A 14,425-nucleotide genomic window follows, 5' to 3' on the forward strand; every position below is an offset into this window, starting at 1 on the left:
CCTGCAGAAAAGAAGCTGCAGGAGTTGCTGACCTCTATTGAGACCAATGAAATCACAGGACCAGTTCCTAGCCCTATCCTTTTGTTTCCATATGAAGATTTTGTTAATGATGTATCATATACTTTGGGGTGCTTTTCTACCAGGAGTTAGTAGATTATAACGATCCCGATACTCTCTGGTTTGGTTTGCCTTGCCTTGTGACTCAAGGTATATCTTCTCAAAAGATTAGAAATATAGTTTTTGACCCTAAAATGTAGTAATTCATTAACAAATATAGCACAACTAAATTACAAACCTAAACTCAGACAACTGTTTTCTAAACAACCATTTATGATTCAGTTTATCCTACTCAATCTTCTAAGAAGGGCAAAACACTAAACAGAAAAGCAAGAAGAGTTAAAGACAATCAAACCCAAATATGCTTTATGTGTTCCCCTCTTCCGATTCTCACCTTTACAGGCAGCATTTCCCATCACCTAGGATACCTTCCACCTGCCTCCTTCCTAAATTTTTTTATCCTTCCTAAAACTCTACTCAAGCCCTATCACTTCTTACACAACTCCAGTTCAAAACTAGTTTTTTCTCACCTAATTCCTTTAGTGTTTATCATTAACAACATTTACTCATAATTAACAATATAAGACAGCATGTGCTAAGACAAAAACAAATATAGCAAAAACTGCTCTCTTCAGTCTTCCAAGTTCCTTGAGGATGGGGGCTCTGCAGCATTTCTTGGTATTGCCAAGTGTGTCCACAGTACCTATGCTTTGTTCAGTCATAGCAGGTGCTTGATAGGTATTTCATTGTAAACTGAGGGCTAACCCAACTATATAGAGTATGCCAAAACTAAAAAAGCCTGGTAGACTCCTTTGCATGATACTGTTACTGCTATTGCGCCTTTAGAAAACACCTTAGAATATTCAAAAGGGGGGGTGGGGGTGGTAGTTGTATTAGGGAACAAACAGGGAAACAGCAAAAGTACTAAACATTTCCTTGAGCTTTCCATTTCAGGCTCAGACAGGAATGTGGAGAACAGGGGGGAGGCTGCGGATGCTCCACAAACTCCACCGCATGGCACGGATCACACAGGCCCAACCAGAGCCGAGGTTCCTTCTCCCTGATCCTGAGGTCAGTGAAGGTTTCCAGGCTTGACAGGGAGAGCAAGATCGTTGCTCTTCCCAAAGGAATCGAAACACTGTGGGAAAACTGCCAAGTCAGCAACCAAGATCGAGCAGCAGAGATGAAACTGAAGATGGATTTGGAGGGTGTGGGGCAAAGAGAACAGAAGAAAACAAATCCAAGCCCGGTTCTTTCTAGGTTAAATTCAGGAGCAGGGCCTTACGCGGCAGACACTTCACTGCACACAGCGCTGGACCTTAAGAGAGTCCCGATTGAAACCGGTCTCCGAGAGACTTCACTCCCCGGGGCAAGACTCGTCTGGGCTTTGCCAGGAGCACTTGGCCCCGCTGCATCCGGGGAGGGTGCTGCTGGGCACGCACGCACGGGGCGGCCCGGGCTTCCCCCCGGAGGACAAAGAGCGAGTCCAGCAGACCCAGGTGAGCCCCAGCTGCACGTCAGAGAATGCAGCAGCCTACATTCTGCTCCTGCAGCACTTTGTTTAAAGGAGGGGGGAGGGGGCGGAACGGTGGGAAGAGGAGATCCCTGACACCAGGAGCCGGAGCCTCCCCAGGCGGCGGAGACGGGGGGCAGCCGGGCTCCCCCCCCTCCCCGGAGCGCGGGATCCGTTATCCTCGCCCGCAGGCGGGAGCGGGGGGGGGGGGGGGGGGAGGGGGGGGGGGAGACGTGGAATAAAGTAGAGGAGAAACCCCGGAGGATGAAGACCGGGAGAGAAGGGGCGGGGAGACGCGGGAAGCCGAGAGCCGAGGGGGGACGCGGATCCCACAAAGGAGCCCCGAGGGGAAGGCGGCCCGGAGCTCCGCGGGGCCAGGGGTCCAAGGGCAGGGAGGGGCGGCGAGAGAAGCGGCGGATGCGGGGAGAGGGGAGGCTCAGGGCCCCCTCCCGCGGCACGGAAGGGGAAGGCTGGGGCAGAGGGAGCCGAGTCGGGTCGGGCTCCCCCCGAGAAGCGAGGGACCTCCCGCGGGGGCCCCGGGGCGGGGGGTGGGGGGCGGGTCTCGTACCGGCAGCTTGGGGCTGACCTCGCCCTTACAGCAGTGGCAGAAGAAGCGGTGCGGGGGGACGGCGGCGCCCGCGCCCGCACCAGCCGCCGAGGCCTCCGCCATCTTCTCCCGTGCCCGTCCGGCCGGCCGCCCTCCCGCCCGCCGCCACAGCCCGGTCGTCCTCCTCCTCCTCCTCCTCCTCCTCCTCCTCCCCAGCCGGAGCCGGCAGCACCAGCGGCCCCGTATCACGTGACTCCGCGGAGGCACCAACGAGACGGACGCGCCGGCTCCGGCCAAGCCCCTCCCCAAACCCGCGACTAACGAGGCGAGGGACAGAGAGGCTCTTCCGGCGCGGCGCCTCCCCCTCGCCCCCAAGCCCGACGGCTCCCAAACGTCAGTTCTCCTGCGGGCTGGTGAGGAGGAGGGACGCGTCGGCCCGGAAATCGCCAAGAATTGGGAGGGCGTGTACACTGGCATACTCTTTATCTCTTCCTGCTCAACCCCCGCCCTCGGGAGCGGAAAGAGCGTGAGAGCCCCTGCGGCCTCAGAAGACCCGGAAGCAGTTGTGAGCAACGCGGAAGAGTTCTCTTCAGGTGGTCTCCCCGCGCTCCGTCTCAGACACTATACGAGTGGGGACGGAATCGACATCGTAAGCCACGAGGTTCCGCGTTCGAAGCCGGAAGCGGAGACTGGGCCCGAACTACTCGCGAGAACGGGGAGGCGAAGCGGGGAAATCCATCTTGTTCTAGGGGGTCTAGCGGGGAGGAGATGGAGGGAAGCGATTCAATTAGTTCTCTTAACTATCCGTGCCGGGCACTGATCCAAAAAGAGGCCAAAATGGTGCCTGCCCTCAAGGAACTTAGAGTCGCAGAGCCGGGGTGGGCCCTTAACGGGACCCCCTCCCTGCTCCCGAGGCGGAGTCTCGGTGCCCAGTCTTCCCGCCTTTTTCACCTCTTTCCCTCATCTCCATAAGGAACTTTTCTTCCTTGGAAGCTTATTTCCTTAGAAAGCGCTTTCGAGTTTTAAACATTCCGTTTCTTTACAGAATTAAATTTTTTTTTTAATTTTTCTTTTGTCATTTTTGGGGGTTTTTTTGGGGTTTTTTTTTTTTTGGTAAATCAGTCAGGGTTAAGTGACTTGTCTAGTCAATATCAAGTTCCTGAGGCGGGATTTGAACTCGGGTTCCCCTGGCTCCAGGGCCGATGCGCTCTCTTGGCGCCGCCTAATCGCTCTCGTTGCTTTTTGTTCCGTGTTTTGTTCTATTTGACACGCTCAGGACTCGGTTCAGCTGCTTTACACCTTACTCAGTGCTTCTTTAGCACGTACTTACTAATAAATGAGATGTCATTCATTTCTTGTTTATTTTTCTGGGACTTTAATGCTTCCCAGGAGTGTGAATTTGTGCTCTGAAATCCACTATTAAAGAGCCAAACGTCATCATCATCATCATCATCCAGTTTCTACCTAGGTTTTTTCCCATCATTTAACTTTTTTCTTGCTTTCTCCTGCTGCGCTTCTTTGAGTCCCAGTAAATTTATCATTGGGAAATCTCTCCTCAACCTCCATTTAAGAAGAGGTAGGAGAGGCCTTTTTTTTTTTTTTTTTTTTTTTTTTTAACATTTTTAATTTTAATCATTTTATTAGGTCCGGTTTCCTAGTACTGAAACTTCACAACAATGACTCAAGCAGAAATTAAATTATGTTCTTTGCTGCTCCAAGAACATTTTGGAGAGATAGTGGATAAAATCGGAACTCATCTCATCAGAACAGGCAGCCAACCATTGAGAGCAATTGTTCATGGCACAGGGACATCACTAGATCAGGTGAGTCTGTACAATATCTGCTTTGTCCCAGTTGGGATCCAAATGAAGTCTTATTGAAAGGGGAGCCTATTGATAGTCAATAATCATCAATATTTATTAAGCCCCTTCTATGTGCCAGGTATGGAAATAGGGAAAAAGAATGACAAGCCTTACCCTCAGGGAGCTTAAAATCTAATTGGAGAAAACAACGTCCTAAAAGAAAGCTGAAGGGGAAGGGAGTAAAAAGAAGTCCAAAATGAGTTACATCCAATGGGAAATGACGGCTCCCCTACGGCTGCAGCTTAAATGGAGGTTGAGGAGTTTCATAGCTCCGCCTTCCAACAGAGAGTCAGAGGGCAATGAGGTATGAATACCAAGACTAAATGGATCTTAAGAAAATTTCCCAATGCTAATTTTGCTAGAAAAGTTAGAGAAAATAAGAGCAGGCAGGTGGGAAATGAGATTATAGATCTATAGCGGGAAGGAATCTTAGGAATTATTTATTCCGGCCTCCTTATTTTACAGATGAGGAAGCTCAGGACTAGATAGATTAAATGAGTTGCCCCAGCTCTTAGGGTTCCCAAGTGATAAAACCCAGGACGTAAAGCTAAGACTTTTTTGTCCTTTTAACACTATACCAACAGTTCTCAAACTTCTTAAGTCCCTGGACTTCTTTACAATTGTAAACATTGAGAGAAATTCCCCCAAGAGCTTCTGTTTCTGTGGATGGCGTCTATTGATATTTGCTATATAAAAATTAAAACATCTCAGTATTATTTTGAAAATATTCTTGACTTCAGTGACTCCCATAAGTGTCTCAGGACCTGTAAGGCTACCCAGACCCACTTTGAGAATTGCTGACATAACCCATAAAATAAAGGATGACTGCTTTCAAGGGGAAAAATCAAAGGAAAGAGTCGCCAAGATGGGAAAGTCTTCTGTTTGTTCTTTTGGTAAAAGGAAAGCAGGGAGTTCCGAGCAAATCACTGATGAGATTCTTGAAGGTGTGCAAGTGCTCTTTTCCACCTCACAAGGTGAAGACTTGTGAAGGTTATGAAGAAGATGCTAAAGTTATGATGACATCCATTTGGCAGAGAAAACTAAGACTCAGATTAAGCCACTTGCCAGGTCACCTAGCTGATAAAACAGAGACCTGCTTTCCCTTCTTATCTCTGTCTCTGAATCCCTGGCTTCCTTCAAGACTCAGCTCAAATGTCATTCTCTATAGAAGTACATCCCCAGTCTCTCCTTCTTTCCTAATCTGCTAGAGCAGTGATTTTTGTTCATCTATTCTGTGTCTTGTATTTACCTATTTAGATACATATTATCACCACCATCATCCCCCCATCTAAACACCTTCCTTTGTGTCTCCAGTGCTTGGCACATGGTGGCACCAAATAAGTGTTTTTTGACTCACCTATGTGTGCCTTTCAAGAATACTGGAGACGGCATGAGCTGTGTTTCCTCTTCTTTCTCTTGGGCCTGCCAGGTGAAAAAAGCCCTGTGTGTCCTTATCCAACATAACCTGGTGACGTACCAGATACACAAACGGGGCATTGTGGAATATGAAGCCCACTGCAGCCGTATTCTGCGCATCCTGAGGTATCCCCGCTATATCTACACAGCCAAGACTTTGTACAGTGACACAGGAGAACTGATCGTGGAGGAACTCCTGCTCAATGGGAAAATGACCATGTCGGCTGTGGTAAAGAAGGTAGCAGACCGACTCACGGAGACCATGGAGGGTAAGTTGATGCCCAGTCTTTCTGTGGATCTTCAGCAATCACAGCCCAACCCATTTGCTTTCTACTGTCTTTGTTACAGATGGGAAAACCATGGACTATGCAGAGGTATCTAGCACATTTTGCCGTTTAGCAGACACACACTTTGTACAGCGATGCCCCCTCGTTCCTGATCCCCCAGAAAGTGCTGAGGCTCAGCCACCACCGCCTGCCCCAACACTTAGCATTAATGAGAAGGACATGTACCTGGTCCCCAAACTAAACCTTATAGGTAAGGAGTCTCCTGCCAGACCTATCTGGCTTTTTGAGACATCAGGTGTACCTTTCAGAAAGTGTCTTCTCTTGTGGTCATTACCCTCAAAGCTGAGAATCAACTCTTCCCAGCACTTTTCCTTCTGTTAGTCACCAAGTGAAAATCTTCAGTTTTTTGGGGCTCCTCAGAACTAATGTAGAAATAACTTTTATATCTCTAGAAGACTGAGAGTCTCCCACCCATGTCTTTATGTTTAGTCCCTTCTACTTACAGAAGGACCATAACTGAATTGTCTTGATCTGGCAGGAAAAGGAAAGAGGAGACGATCATCTGATGACGATGCAGCAGGAGAACCTAGGCCCAAGCGGCCCAAACAAACAGCAGAGAGCAAAGAGGTAAGAGCAAAGAGCTTCGGGACTGGGAGCACTCCTCTCCAGACAGGCCAGTTCTGGAGTGGACACACCCCACAGATTGCAGAGCTGTTCAGATGAGAGATAGAAGAGCCCGACCTCACTGACCACGGAGCAGTGTCAGAAGGGGAGTCTTCTGCCGGGCCAGACCAACGGAGAATGCTCTGTTCTGAAATCACCCCGTGCATTTTCCAGGAGCTCTGTGCTTTTCAAAAAGAGTTCATGCCTACAGTTCCCCTGACTCCTTGACTCTGCCTCTCCATTCACAGCCCATGCCAGATGATGGCATTTACTGGCAGGCCAACCTTGACAGATTCCACCAGCATTTCCGAGACCAATCTATTGTGAACGCAGTAGCCAATAGAATGGATCAGGTATCTGAAAGGGATGGGTCTCTCCTGCCTTGCTGCATGTGACTGACTGCAGGTGCAGGGCAGAACAGGGACCTTGGGACAGAGTTCTAAGTGTCACACTGTTCCAATAGACCAGCAGCGAGATTGTCCGGACCATGCTGCGAATGAGTGAAATCACCACTTCCTCCGGTGCTCCCTTCACCCAACCCCTGTCTTCAAATGAGGTGAGTGCTTTACTGTCCTTACCACAGTTTTGTCTTTTCCTCTAGGTGGCTGTGTATTGCACTTAATCTGCTTGTGATGAGTGGGTACTTAGGATGGAGTGGGAAGTAGAAGCAGAAAGAAAGGAAAGCTTTATTTTTTTCAGATCGATTTATCCAACATGGATTTAAGCACTTGTTTGTGCTAGGCACTGTGATAGGTGCTAAACATGTTCTACAAAAAAACTATCTGTAGTAGTATTCATTCTGCCCTGGGGAGGAAATTTACTATATGTATGTAGATAAGTAAATGAAAAGCATATTAAATAGGTAAAAGGTGTCCCAAAAGTTCCAAAAGCCACCAAACCTTTAAAAAGCTGGACTAAAAAAAGATTTTAGGGACAACCTGTGCATAACTTGAAAAGGAAACCTGGAAAGGCAGCAGAGGAAGCTGAGAATTCTAAGGGGCACAGGTAAGGAAGGAATATATGGGTTTGCTAGGTGGTTCAGTGGGGAGAACACAGGCCTTAGAGACAAGAGAACCTGAGTTTGAACACAGCCTCAAACATTTACTAGCTGCATGACCCTGCCATTTAACCCCAGTTGCCTTTTAAAAAATTATGTGAGGACACCATCCCTGCCAACACAGGCCAACAGCTAGCTGGGCACTTTAGCTGGATGAATGCATGAAGAGAGACAGATAATGTGCATATTGAGATTAAATTAGGAAATGCTTGTAAATCACACCAAAAACCATAACTGATGAGATATGATTCGGTGCCCAGTGTCCCAGCCTACAAAATTGAATAACCTATAACATTATCTGGTTTCCCTCCCTGACCAATTTGTGACTATCTATTAGTATGTTTCCTGCTGGTTCTACAAGACTAGGGACTTCCCTTTGGGCTTGACTATTCTCCCTGTCCCTCAGGGCATCATTTATCTTGATGTCAGCAATTGCTAAGAACACACACCTACCAACTACTCTTTATTACCCTCCAGATCTTCAGATCTCTCCCTGTTGGATATAACATCTCAAAGCAAGTTCTTGATCAGTATCTGACTCTTCTGGCAGATGACCCAGTAAGTCTGACTTTTTCCTATTTCTGTTTTTTCACCAGAAGTATTTCAACAACTGACATCTGGTGCTATTCTCCAATTTTGTTCTCAGCCAGTCCCAGGCAATCTTCCCACTTTAACCTTTTCCAAGAGGGTTGCCTGTCAAAAGCCTCTGACCATTTTTGTTCCCTGTGATGCAGTCATAGGGCTCTTGAAAAGACTCAATCTCTTCTCTTCCCGCAGCTGGAGTTTGTGGGGAAGTCGGGTGACAGCGGTGGAGGAATGTATGTCATCAGTATCCTTCCCATACAGATACGCAGACTAGGCAATCCTGGTTAATGAAATATTGTCCCTTCCCTTGGGATTTAGGAAAAGACACGATTAACTAGAACACTGAATCTGGAACTTTTTTCTGCACATCAAATTTTTCTTTATTTTTTTTTATTATAGCTTTTTATTTACAAGTTATATGCATGGGTAATTTCACAACATTGACAATTGCCAAACCTTTTGTTCCAATTTTCCCCTCCTTCCCTACCTTCTCCCCCATGGCAGGTTGACCAATACATGTTAAATATGTTAAAGCATATATGTCCTAACAGTTATTTTGCTGTACAAAAGAATCATAGTATACCATTAGCCTGTGAAGGAAATCAAAAATGCAGGCGGACAAAAATAAAGAGATTGGGAATTCTATGTAATGGCAAATTTTTCTTTAAAGATTAATGACAAGAACATAATCTAGTGGCAAGAATTCCCACCCACCTACCCCCAAAAAAAAAAAAACCCAGCTCATAGCCAAGTCTTGGGGTCAGTACAGGTTCAGCAGAAATTTTTGGCATAATCTCTACTCTCAGGTCTGTTTTGAACTAGAGTTTTGCCACATTCACACAGTGTGAGTGAAGCCACAAAACAGCTTGCTCACAGTCCCCAAATGCTAGTCTAGACAATATGATACCCACATCTACCTGCCAGAGCCAGGACCAGCCTCTGGGTCTCTCACTTCCAGGCCCACACAAGGCCTAAGCTAGTTCAGTGACCTTAATGCACCCATCCAGACCTCCACAAGGCATTGGCATCCCTGGCTATGGCAACGCTGGAGTCCATTGTGCAAGAAAGGTAAGAAGCAGCTTTGAATGAATGTGAGCTTTGAATGCCTCTGTGAGAACAGAGGCACACTGTCGCCCTCTCCTCTTCCTTGTCCCTCCTTCCCTTCCTGCAGCTGATGTTTATTCCTGGGACCCTGGGGAACAAAAAGGAAGCTGAGAATCATGTTAACGTGATTCAGGGCTAATTCCTTGCACATGCATTATTATGAGCTGGATGGAGATCTTTCCCATGGACCCCAACACAAATCCCACTTTCTTATGATGCTGATTTACTGGTCTTCAGTCTGGTCATTGGCTTAGCATTTGAACCCCAAGCCCCAGGTACTGCCCTCCAGCAGATCTTTTGGAGCTCAGAAGGATCTCATGCCTGCCTTTCTTTCCACTCATACGAAAATAGAAGATCAGCCTCTGGGAGAGTGAGGGGCAGCCCCTTACCACTGGATGGGAGGCAGGACCAGCGCCATGTCTCCTAGCTTTAGGGCTCCCTTGACCCTCTTCCAGGTTTGGGTCTCGCTGTGCCAGGATATTCCGGCTGGTTTTGCGGAAAAAGCACCTGGAGCAGAAACAGGTGGAAGATTTTGCCATGATTCCTGCTAAAGAAGCCAAGGACATGCTGTATAAGTTGCTGTCTGAAAACCTTATCTCCTTACAGGTAACCAGGGCATGGTGACTGCACTGCCAAGCAGGTGGGTATGACCTAGGTTAGGGAACCAAAGCCCCCCAGAGATTGGGGGGGGGGGTGGAGAGGGGAGAATCTTCCCTCAGGTGGTCGCCCTATCCTGTGGTTTGGTAGCAGGCTTTGGGATGGCAGGAAGGAGGAGCCATGGGCTGTGTCCCCAGGAAGCTCCTGCCCTGTCAGAAGGCAAGCATTGTACTGTGGGCCAGGAAACAGGTGGGCCTCCCTTCAGGGAGCTCATTCTAGGGGGGTGAAGGAGGCAGCATGCACACACCTTAGGTACGTCCTGGGTGGAGCTGAGCCTCAGAGGCTCTAGCCTTTAGCAAAAAGTGGGGCTAGAAAAGGAGCGTGGAGAAAGGTTGGATTTTACCTGCAAATTGAAGGAGGCCAGGAAGTGGAGGTGAGGATGAAGGAGGCCAGGGGATACACATGAGGGTAAAGAACATTCTAGCTCTTGTCTCAGGAGACAGAAGATGATGAAGGGTCTTGTACCAAGATATATATAGATATAGATACAGAAGTGAGAAGCCCAGTGTCACTGGCTTGGAAGTCAAGGGAAAGGGGGTGCAGGAATCTTGGGAAGGAAAGTATCCCCCACTGGTGGCAGTCACAAATGACAGATGAAGCAGGAATACGTGTAGGATGTCAGCCCGGGTCTGATGAGAAAGAATCTTTGTGGGTGCCAGGACGCCACATCTGCTCTGCCCTCTGCAATACAGGAAATCCCCAAGACGCCGGACCACGCGCCCTCTCGGACCTTCTACCTGTATACGGTGAACTCCCTGTCTGCTGCCCGGATGCTGCTGCGCCGCTGCTACAAGGTACCCACCCACACGTCTCCCTGAAGGGGGTCACCACCATGGCATCCCTTGCTTCAGCCCACTTTTCCCAAACTGCTCCTGGGCTGCTACATGGTGTCTCTCCTCTCTTTCCAGAGCATCGCCAACTTGATCGAAAGGCGGCAGTTTGAGACCAGAGAGAACAAGTAAGTGGCGTTTTGGTCCATCTCCACTGCTCCCTGGGGTCCAGAGATATTCCCCTCTAGACGCCCCTGAAACAGGAGGGGGCCTGGATAGAGGGAAAGGAGAGTGGAGCAGCTTCGCCGGCAGGGCAGGGCCATGGGCTCCTGACAAGGGACAGCAGCTCTGGCTGAGGGCATAATGTTCCCCTCTAACTTCATGGGAAGTTTACCAGGCAGGTCCTTCTGTATAAATCCCTTAATGGGGATGGGGGGATTAAGGGCTCTCAGGGTTGAGGCCGCTCCATTTCCGGGGGGTTTCTAGGGCAAGTCCTCTAGAAGCCAGGCTAAAGCCAGGCTTCGGGTTAAAAAGCTCATTCAAGGGGAGAACTTTTCCCAAAGGGAAGTGTGGGACCCAGCGGGCAGCCACTCATGTCTGGCTCTCTCCGTGCCTGGCAGGCGACTGCTGGAGAAGTCCCAGCGGGTAGAAGCCATCCTTGCCTCCATGCAGGCCACAGGGGCCGAGGAGGCCCAGCTCCAGGAGATCGAGGAGATGATCACGGCGCCTGAACGCCAGCAGCTGGAGAGTCTGAAACGCAACGTCAACAAGTGGGTTCCCCTGGTGTTGCCCCAGCTCCTCGCTAGGAGCTTTGGGCGGTTTCTCGGGGGTATGGGTGATCAGAGGAGTTACATTTTTCAGGCACTTTAGGATTGGAGATATTTTACCTGTTTCCCTGTTTTATCCTTCCCACATCCCTGCGAGGGCCAGTGCTTGGACTGTCCACTATTTTCTAGATAAGAAACCTGAGGTCCAGAGAAGTTATACCGTTTATCCAACTTTTACACTTCAAATACTGGAGGCAGGATTCACACCCAGGCCTTCTACCCAGTAGGCAGCAATGCCTCCTGCTAGTGCAACCACTGTCCCCTGCCATCCCCCAGTGAGCCACGTTCCTTCAAACAGGCTTCCCTCTCTCTACAGGTTGGATGCCAGTGAGATCCAAGTGGATGAAACCATCTTTGTGCTCGAGTCCTACGCAGAGAGCACCATGAAAAGATCATGACTCGAAGGGGACCCTTCCAGGGGGAGCTTTGGGAAGGATAGAAGGATATGGGGTCATCCTTCTAGGACATGGACGTAGTGTGTTATGTCCCCTTCATTATGCCCCAGACATCAAAGGCTGCCTCCCCCAGCCCTCTATCTCCCCTCTGCCAGATAGAAAGGTGGCACCTTCAGTGTGGGCCCCTGGGAACCATGGCTGGTGGAGACTGTCGCCTGCCCCCTGGGTGCCCGGCCACTGCTGCCACCTGCTGCCACCTGCTCCCTGGTATTGGGAGAAGCGCAGCTGCCTCTCCTGGAGTTAGCTTATCTTCACCAGGTGCCACGTGTGTGCACCCAGCTCCACAAATGCCCCAGCCGCCTCGGAGTGGACACCATGAGCATGTGCTCATGTGCAATGAGATTGCTCTCCACACCTCTTTCTGCATCATCCCTAACAGAATAAATCTTGCTCCATGCTGCTTTCATTCCTGGCCAGCAGCTGGATGGCATAATGGTTAGGGTGCTGGACTTGGAATCAACAAGACATGATTTCAGATGCTGCCTCAGAAGTTAGATGTGTGACCCTGCTAAGTAGTTAATCACTCTCATTTTCCCATCTGTAAAATGGGGGTGCCAGTAGGTTCTCCCTGACAGTTGTGAGAATCAAATGAGATAATAGCTACAAAGTACTTTGTCAAACATAAAGTGCTATGGAAATCTTTGATAATGGGATGTCTGTAAGACTTGTATCTGGATTCTAAAAGTGAAGGATCAGAGGCTCTCAATGGGGAAGTAAAAAGTTCTGCAGAGGTGAGCCCCAGGGATTGGGGGGGGGGAGCAGTCTTTTCAGAGGAGTCGCACCCTCCTCTAGGAAACTTGCTTATCCCCTAATTCTAGGGACTTCCCTCTGATCATTAATTCCCATTTATCCCCTGTTCATGAAGCTTTTGCATGTTGTCTCCCTGTGGAAAAGTCAGCACCACCCCCCTCCTCTGGTGCTGACTTATTTTACTTCATTGTCTCCACAGCTTTGCTCAGGGCCTGGCACATAGTAAGTGCTTAATAAATATCTATTGACTGAGGGGTTTTCCAAGTGCAATTGGGTACAGAGAGGTATGGGCAAGATAGACATCAAAGGAATAGGACTGGATTGGGAATACAAAAGCTGCTGCTGGGCACCCTTCAGTTCATAATAAAAGTTGAATCCCATCTTTATTTGTGAAACAATAAAACTATCACCTGCGATGCCTACCTACTTCAGTGAGCATGTGAGGGGCCAATGGGATGCACTTCATGTGAAGAGATTTGGAAAAGCACATGCTGCTTTAAGGTACCTTATAGAGAAAGCCTAGGAGCCCAGAGACTGGTGCTGCAATTAGCCAGCACTATGATAGGCAAATCACACACCCTGAGCTGACTTTTTTTTTTCAATTGTGTCCTTTTTTTTATGAGTAAGTAACCTCATGATAGCTAGGTATCAATGGTTCGTGTTGAGCTGGAAGTTAAATCCAGTGTTGGACACTAGATGGCTGATCTAGTGAGCCACATTCCTATTTACCTCAGTTTCCTCAAAGGTAAAATGAGTTTGAAAAGGACATCTTTGCCAAGAAAACTAGTGGGGTTACACCGGTGTGCTAAGATTACTTCCAGTTTAAATTGTCTCGTGACCTATTTGTGTTCACTATACTGGGTATATAACATTTGCACAGGCTCCTTGCTGGGAGACATCACAATCTACCCCTTATGCATTCACCCTGCACTCTGAATGATCTTGTCATCTAAAGGTTCTAGCATCTAAGTATATTATCTTCCTAATCTAAAAAAATCTCTTTGGGGGCAACTAGGTAGGGCATTGGATAAAACACTGGCCCTGAAGTCAGGAGGACCTGAGCTCAAATATCTCAGACAACACTTTCTAGCTGTGGGACTTGGGCGAGTCACAACTTCAATTGTCTCAGGAAAAAAATTTTTTTTGTGTAAATAGATATTTCCTGATATTCTTCTGAACATCACTGGTTTAGTCAGGAGATAGTGCCCATGGTGATAAGGACACGAACGTGAAAAAGCTCCACCCTGGGCATCCCAGAAACTTAATATGGAATCTTTCCACTAAACCCACCTTCCTCTCAACTTGCTTTTTTTTTTCTCCTGTCCGGAACACTACCGACTTGTACCCCCCAGGCTTTAGTCACCCTCCATTCTTCACTCTCCATTACCTATGTCCAATCAGTTGCCGTTTCTTTGTCAGTTCTGCCCCGGCAGGCTCTCTAGATCTGCCCTCTTCCCGGTTACAGAGAGCATCTTCAGTTCAGACGCTTAGCAGCTCTTACTCGGGCTGCGGCAAATAGTCCAGCTTCATCTTTAATCCACCCTTGACGTAGCTGCCAGATGGACAGCGCCAAAGCACAGGCCTGCCCCTGCTGCTCCCTTGCACAAAAAGCTTCCCCAACTCCCTTATCTTACAACAAACCATGAGCATCTGTTTGTCCTTAAAAGCCCCTGAAAACCCGGTTCCATTCGCCTTTCTAGCTTGAGTTCACGTGAGGTCCTTTACATAAACACGCATGATATTTCAAACTCCTATTTGCGGTTCCCCAAGATGCCATTCCATCTTCTGTCATTTCCATATCTCAGATCCTACTAGGCTCAAGGAAAAGGAGATGTGTGTAGAGCCAAGCCTCCTACAAATGCCTTTTCCTGTTGA

General features: G+C 48.5%; 2 protein-coding genes across 3 annotated transcripts in view; one reads left to right on the top strand and one right to left on the bottom strand.

Annotated features, from left to right (window-relative positions):
* The window catches only part of RNF115 (ring finger protein 115), a 53,022-nt gene extending 50,733 nt beyond the window's left edge, over positions 1–2,289 (bottom strand). The window contains exon 1 of the mRNA XM_031967419.1: positions 2,139–2,289. Coding sequence (XP_031823279.1) covers positions 2,139–2,240 — 102 coding nt within the window. The 5' untranslated portion in view covers positions 2,241–2,289. The remainder of the gene's footprint in view (positions 1–2,138) is intronic.
* Positions 1,313–12,930, top strand: POLR3C (RNA polymerase III subunit C). Of its 2 annotated transcripts, none has more exons than XM_031967417.1 (15): positions 1,313–1,556; positions 3,762–3,940; positions 5,409–5,664; positions 5,744–5,932; positions 6,221–6,309; positions 6,594–6,698; positions 6,809–6,901; positions 7,880–7,960; positions 8,180–8,231; positions 8,995–9,055; positions 9,547–9,697; positions 10,441–10,542; positions 10,657–10,706; positions 11,139–11,288; positions 11,662–12,930. In XM_031967417.1, exons 2-15 carry the CDS (start codon positions 3,794–3,796, stop codon positions 11,741–11,743), a joined length of 1,608 nt encoding a protein of 535 aa, XP_031823277.1. In that variant the 5' UTR covers positions 1,313–1,556; positions 3,762–3,793; the 3' UTR covers positions 11,744–12,930. The 2 variants fall into 2 exon arrangements, with proteins under 2 accessions (XP_031823277.1, XP_003769935.1); XM_003769887.4 differs by lacking the exon at positions 1,313–1,556 and adding an exon at positions 2,422–2,766.
* Positions 12,931–14,425: the final 1,495 nt, after the last annotated feature.

Source organism: Sarcophilus harrisii, chromosome 4 (assembly GCF_902635505.1).
Source record: "Sarcophilus harrisii chromosome 4, mSarHar1.11, whole genome shotgun sequence".
Lineage (NCBI taxonomy): Eukaryota > Metazoa > Chordata > Mammalia > Dasyuromorphia > Dasyuridae > Sarcophilus > Sarcophilus harrisii.